Source organism: Colias croceus, chromosome 24 (genome assembly GCF_905220415.1).
Source record: "Colias croceus chromosome 24, ilColCroc2.1".
NCBI classification, from domain to species: domain Eukaryota; kingdom Metazoa; phylum Arthropoda; class Insecta; order Lepidoptera; family Pieridae; genus Colias; species Colias croceus.
Window position 1 is genome coordinate 7,521,567 of NC_059560.1, and position 7,531 is coordinate 7,529,097.

Consider the following 7,531-nt stretch of genomic DNA (forward strand, 5'->3'; position numbering starts at 1 on the left):
CACACAAGTTTTAAAAGCATTTTTATCCAATAACTGGAAAATAATACGTATTTTCTTCCACAGTCCAATCCTGGGAGTAGCAACATTCACCTACGAGAGGTACGACGACGGCACCGAAGTCCCCGTCTGCCTCACGCAGGCTGACACCTTCTGGTCAGCTCTATTCTTCATCCTGATCATCGCAGTCTTCTTCATCATCCCCCTGGGCATCCTCCTCGTCCTTTATAGCATCATCGCGAAGAATCTCATGGAGAACCCGGTTCTTATCGCTCATAATAGTAAAAACTCGAATAATGCAGCCAACGTCATTAGATACAGGAAGCAAGTCATTCTCATGCTTGGTACTGTAGTCCTATCTTTTTTCATCTGTCTCCTCCCCTTCAAGGCTCTCACTCTGTGGATCATCGTGTTCCCACCAGAGACAATAATGTCATTAGGTATAGACGGTTATTATATACTTTTGTATTTTTGTAGAGTAATGTTATATTTGAACTCGGCGATCAACCCGATTTTATACAATTTGATGTCTTCGAAGTTTAGAGACGGTTTCGTTAAACTACTGAGAGTAAATAAATTGATGAGGTGCGGCAGGAATTTAAGAGAAAATATGCAAAGGAGAGACACGTTTAACACAACCACATCAACGGGTTTTTCTAGCAGTCAAAATACAAGCGATTCCTTCTGGAGACGATACAGCAACAGAACATCGTCACAGAGATATTTTTTCAACAGAGAAAGCAAAAAATTGAAAGAAGTCAAAGAAGCTTTCGATACGAAAGTTCAACAGATGAAAGTGGGTGAAATTATTAACGTTGAAAATACGAGGCGGAACAGTATGAAAATCATAGCAGCTATGAACGAACTGAATGATGATTTGAGTAATATTATTAATGTTAATAATTCGAAACATGATGATGTGAATTTCGAAGCGGTGAATGATCTTAGTGACATAGAAGTACACGTTGAAGATGATAAAACAGAATCTGCTGTTGAAAACAGTAAACAGATACAAATATTGAATTTAGACTCTAAGAACAATGTGTATTCTGCGACATTAGACGTGAATGAGCGATGTGATAGAAATAGATATGTTTATGTACCAGATCAAGAAAAAAATATATTTGTATACGATTTTAAAAGTAATGAAAGTTTTGTCTAATTACGGCTGTTGGCAATGTGCCAAGTAAATCAATGCATTTAGTTAGCATTTATAAATTTTATATGTAAGTTTGTATAGATACCTTAATATTGTAAGAATGTTTGACAATAGCGAATATAAGATTATTTATATTTATTGTTTTGATGTAATAGTTTAATTTATGAATGGACCTGATTTACAATACCCAGATAGTCCCACAAAAAATGATGAGTTTTGAATGCAAATGTTTTAATAATTTAGAAGAAAATAAATAAAAAAGCAGCGGGACACCTTGGGTGATGTAAAGCAGGTCTAATATATAAACAAATGTAATCAATACTGCCTATAAGTGCTATGTTAAAAATACAAGTTACATTTATATCAATTTTTGTGTTTTATTTACCTTCCAAAGAGGCCAAATGAATAAAAATCGGCAGTTCCTACATCACTGCTGTAACTTAAGTAAATAGTAAAGGATCGCTCCAAGATGGATGTCAGATATTTATTAAAAAAATAAAAAAAAAACCACTTTCCAATTGTTAAAAATAGACCAAATTGAAATTGCACCAACTTTCAAATAAAATTAAAAATCATCAAAATCGGTCCGTGAAAGTTCTGAGATGACAAACCAAAAAACAAAATACCTACAGGTGAATAATTAGAAAATTCGTTTTTTAGTCAGTTGATAACAAAATGTATGCGTTACCTTATTCTATAACTATGTATTGCTTATCTCAAAAGAAAATAAATAGTTTTGTATAGCTTTTATGTCCAAATACTCAAACAGTACAATTTCGACTGAAATAAGCCTTTTAGGCAGAACGTAAACTCATGATGAAATAGCGATGACCTTATCTCTGAGCAGCTTTCGATAGCTTTATTTTTCTTGTGTTTGACCTTTTTTTCAATTTTTAATACCCGACTGGAAAATTAAAAGAAATAGAAAAAAAAAGGAAATACTCTTAGCTAATAAGCTATTTCCATATATTTTAAACTAGTGGTCCGCCCCGGCTTCGCCCGTGGTACGTATTTAGTATCCTATATCCTTCTCCTGGCTCTAAACTACCTCCCTGCCAATTTTCAGCTAAATCGGTTCAGCCGTTCTTGAGTTATAAGTGGAGTAACTAACACGACTTTCTTTTATATATATAGATGTGTTCAATGAATTGTTTACTGATCGATCTGGCTTTAATGAATTGTTTTACTGATCGATCGTCTCCATAGTTTTTATTCGAAAACATACAATAAATAAAAAATGGAGTCTGTTTAGATTACTAATTCTATATAATATAGTCGGCCCATGAACATTTGCAGAGGCGCAAGACATTCGGCAGCTAAGCTAGCCAGTAAGGCTTATTCTTCCATATCTTAACTTCCATTTGTCGCCATTTTCCCTGAACCCAATAATTTTATACACCAGCATTATAGATAAGGAAATAGCTTATAACAGAGCTATTATATTCAGTACCTAATACACGGTAACTTTAGATTCAACAATAGAAAGTGATAAACGCATTTATGACGTCTTCAAAGCTTTAACATTATCATGGACATAAAAGAGATATCACATGAACATACACCAAGACGGTAAAATGCGTGCTGTATTATTTATATTATGAATATAAGATTTTGTATTTTTTACCATTTTCGTATATAAGAGCCAGAAATACACTGAAATTACGGTGTAGATAAAACTAAATTATCTGAGAAAAAAAATTAATGTATATTACCATCCAATTTTCCTTGATGATTTAGTGTCTTAAAGTGAAGTCCCATGTGGTAGTGGGGTAAGGGGCAGATGCATTATACATGTGTTTCACTGATCAATTCTCTTTAGAGCCAAGTAGATAATCAGCCTTCTGTGTCCTGCCAGACCAAGACATTTTTTGCTTTGTCTCCACCGGGAATCGAACCCAGGACCCCTCGGTGCTACGCTCACGCGTCAACCGCGTTTTATTGTCTTTGGCTTTTAAAAATAAGTTTTAACAAACTGGAAATAGGAACACCAAAATACTTAAGTAAATATGTGCCTACAAAAATGATTGTAGGTCTTTTTGAGACTAAAATCTTCCTCATGTCATGGAAGACGACAAAAAATAGAGCGCTTTTGTAAATATGTTACACATTTAAATAGGATGCGTGCCTAGGGTAGGGTTACCAACTATATTAACAAAAGTATCGAGCAAATAACTGTTTTTCGGCATTAAATAGCAAATATTGAAAGCCTCTTAAAAATAATATATAGACGACTATCTAATAAATAGGCCTGTAGAAGTACTAAAAACATATTCTATAATTATTAATATTAATTAAAATATAACAACACAGACAATACTGTTCAATTTTTTTTCATTTTTCACATGTTCTCTTACTGTTTTTTGTGTACAAATACACTTAAAATTAGTATAGTACTAATATAGGTAAGTACATTTTTTCGTGTATAAGAAAAATTAGTGGTACATTTTTCGTGTAAGTATAACAAGTTGGCAACCCTATTCTCAGGTGACACATGACTTCATTTATCTTCCTCTTACATAAAAAATAACTTATTCTTCTTATGCTATGTATATTAATGAGGTAAATAAATAGAATACAATACATTTAGATTCAGACCAATCACTCAAGTAATACGATTTACATTGAGAGGTTTTTACGGGTTTACGAGTTTTGCTAAATTGAAACCGATAAGGTCAGTTTAGGCTGGCTGTAGACGAATGGTAAAATAGAGTAAATATGACATGATTTATAATATTATTATGTATGGCATTGAAGGATATTTTCATTAAAAAAATACGGGATATTGAAAATGGAGACAGAACCTTTGGATAGAACAAAAATTTCTTAGATATTTTTCAATAACTCTATTTTTGTGTATTGCACGCCTCATAAGCGAAGCGTTGAGGTGGGTACTACTGTCACTTCGCGCAAAACATCTGATTTTTTTTGATTATTGTTCTAAATATTTTTACCGCACCTAATTGAAAATAAGTACCTATGTGTATCAGACAAATCTTTTCAGTACATAAGTATATATAACTAAAGTGTATTCAATAGTCAGATATATCATTTAAAACTAAAAATATTGAGTTTGTAATATTTAGTCATAATTTGAAAAAAATAAAAAAGTTCCGTCTTCGATCAACGTAGTTTTTCATGTTCATATAAACTGTATACATTCTGTTTTAGATAAAGGTAAAAAGTTTGGTTATACCCTTTTGTTTATTTCACCTAGCGTAGAATAATAAACTTTAGCAAACTGATCTTTTACGATGTAGATATTTGTTTTTCGTTGTTATATAAGTACACGTTGAAGATGATAAAACAGAATCTGCTGTTGAAAACAGTAAACAGATACAAATATTGAATTTAGACTCTAAGAACAATGTGTATTCTGCGACATTAGACGTGAATGAGCGATGTGATAGAAATAGATATGTTTATGTACCAGATCAAGAGAAAAATATATTTGTATACGATTTTAAAAGTAATGAAAGTTTTGTCTAATTACGGCTGTTGGCAATGTGCCAAGTAAATCAATGCATTTAGTTAGCATTTATAAATTTTATATGTAAGTTTGTATAGATACCTTAATATTGTAAGAATGTTTGACAATAGCGAATATAAGATTATTTATATTTATTGTTTTGATGTAATAGTTTAATTTATGAATGGACCTGATTTACAATACCCAGATAGTCCCACAAAAAATGATGAGTTTTGAATGCAAATGTTTTAATAATTTAGAAGAAAATAAATAAAAAAGCAGCGGGACACCTTGGGTGATGTAAAGCAGGTCTAATATATAAACAAATGTAATCAATACTGCCTATAAGTGCTATGTTAAAAATACAAGTTACATTTATATCAATTTTTGTGTTTTATTTACCTTCCAAAGAGGCCAAATGAATAAAAATCGGCAGTTCCTACATCACTGCTGTAACTTAAGTAAATAGTAAAGGATCGCTCCAAGATGGATGTCAGATATTTATTAAAAAAATAAAAAAAAAACCACTTTCCAATTGTTAAAAATAGACCAAATTGAAATTGCACCAACTTTCAAATAAAATTAAAAATCATCAAAATCGGTCCGTGAAAGTTCTGAGATGACAAACCAAAAAACAAAATACCTACAGGTGAATAATTAGAAAATTCGTTTTTTAGTCAGTTGATAACAAAATGTATGCGTTACCTTATTCTATAACTATGTATTGCTTATCTCAAAAGAAAATAAATAGTTTTGTATAGCTTTTATGTCCAAATACTCAAACAGTACAATTTCGACTGAAATAAGCCTTTTAGGCAGAACGTAAACTCATGATGAAATAGCGATGACCTTATCTCTGAGCAGCTTTCGATAGCTTTATTTTTCTTGTGTTTGACCTTTTTTTCAATTTTTAATACCCGACTGGAAAATTAAAAGAAATAGAAAAAAAAAGGAAATACTCTTAGCTAATAAGCTATTTCCATATATTTTAAACTAGTGGTCCGCCCCGGCTTCGCCCGTGGTACGTATTTAGTATCCTATATCCTTCTCCTGGCTCTAAACTACCTCCCTGCCAATTTTCAGCTAAATCGGTTCAGCCGTTCTTGAGTTATAAGTGGAGTAACTAACACGACTTTCTTTTATATATATAGATGTGTTCAATGAATTGTTTACTGATCGATCTGGCTTTAATGAATTGTTTTACTGATCGATCGTCTCCATAGTTTTTATTCGAAAACATACAATAAATAAAAAATGGAGTCTGTTTAGATTACTAATTCTATATAATATAGTCGGCCCATGAACATTTGCAGAGGCGCAAGACATTCGGCAGCTAAGCTAGCCAGTAAGGCTTATTCTTCCATATCTTAACTTCCATTTGTCGCCATTTTCCCTGAACCCAATAATTTTATACACCAGCATTATAGATAAGGAAATAGCTTATAACAGAGCTATTATATTCAGTACCTAATACACGGTAACTTTAGATTCAACAATAGAAAGTGATAAACGCATTTATGACGTCTTCAAAGCTTTAACATTATCATGGACATAAAAGAGATATCACATGAACATACACCAAGACGGTAAAATGCGTGCTGTATTATTTATATTATGAATATAAGATTTTGTATTTTTTACCATTTTCGTATATAAGAGCCAGAAATACACTGAAATTACGGTGTAGATAAAACTAAATTATCTGAGAAAAAAAATTAATGTATATTACCATCCAATTTTCCTTGATGATTTAGTGTCTTAAAGTGAAGTCCCATGTGGTAGTGGGGTAAGGGGCAGATGCATTATACATGTGTTTCACTGATCAATTCTCTTTAGAGCCAAGTAGATAATCAGCCTTCTGTGTCCTGCCAGACCAAGACATTTTTTGCTTTGTCTCCACCGGGAATCGAACCCAGGACCCCTCGGTGCTACGCTCACGCGTCAACCGCGTTTTATTGTCTTTGGCTTTTAAAAATAAGTTTTAACAAACTGGAAATAGGAACACCAAAATACTTAAGTAAATATGTGCCTACAAAAATGATTGTAGGTCTTTTTGAGACTAAAATCTTCCTCATGTCATGGAAGACGACAAAAAATAGAGCGCTTTTGTAAATATGTTACACATTTAAATAGGATGCGTGCCTAGGGTAGGGTTACCAACTATATTAACAAAAGTATCGAGCAAATAACTGTTTTTCGGCATTAAATAGCAAATATTGAAAGCCTCTTAAAAATAATATATAGACGACTATCTAATAAATAGGCCTGTAGAAGTACTAAAAACATATTCTATAATTATTAATATTAATTAAAATATAACAACACAGACAATACTGTTCAATTTTTTTTCATTTTTCACATGTTCTCTTACTGTTTTTTGTGTACAAATACACTTAAAATTAGTATAGTACTAATATAGGTAAGTACATTTTTTCGTGTATAAGAAAAATTAGTGGTACATTTTTCGTGTAAGTATAACAAGTTGGCAACCCTATTCTCAGGTGACACATGACTTCATTTATCTTCCTCTTACATAAAAAATAACTTATTCTTCTTATGCTATGTATATTAATGAGGTAAATAAATAGAATACAATACATTTAGATTCAGACCAATCACTCAAGTAATACGATTTACATTGAGAGGTTTTTACGGGTTTACGAGTTTTGCTAAATTGAAACCGATAAGGTCAGTTTAGGCTGGCTGTAGACGAATGGTAAAATAGAGTAAATATGACATGATTTATAATATTATTATGTATGGCATTGAAGGATATTTTCATTAAAAAAATACGGGATATTGAAAATGGAGACAGAACCTTTGGATAGAACAAAAATTTCTTAGATATTTTTCAATAACTCTATTTTTGTGTATTGCACGCCTCATAAGCGAAGCGTTGAGGTGGGTAC

At 31.9% G+C, this 7,531-nt stretch overlaps 1 protein-coding gene across 1 annotated transcript in view; it reads left to right on the plus strand.

Moving 5' to 3' along the window:
* The window catches only part of LOC123702954 (thyrotropin-releasing hormone receptor-like), a 76,436-nt gene extending 71,446 nt beyond the window's left edge, over positions 1–4,990 (plus strand). Inside the window, exons 4-5 of the mRNA XM_045650815.1 lie at positions 64–968; positions 4,452–4,990. Of these exons, the coding sequence (XP_045506771.1) occupies positions 64–968; positions 4,452–4,642 (1,096 nt within the window). The 3' untranslated portion in view covers positions 4,643–4,990. The remainder of the gene's footprint in view (positions 1–63; positions 969–4,451) is intronic.
* Positions 4,991–7,531: the final 2,541 nt, after the last annotated feature.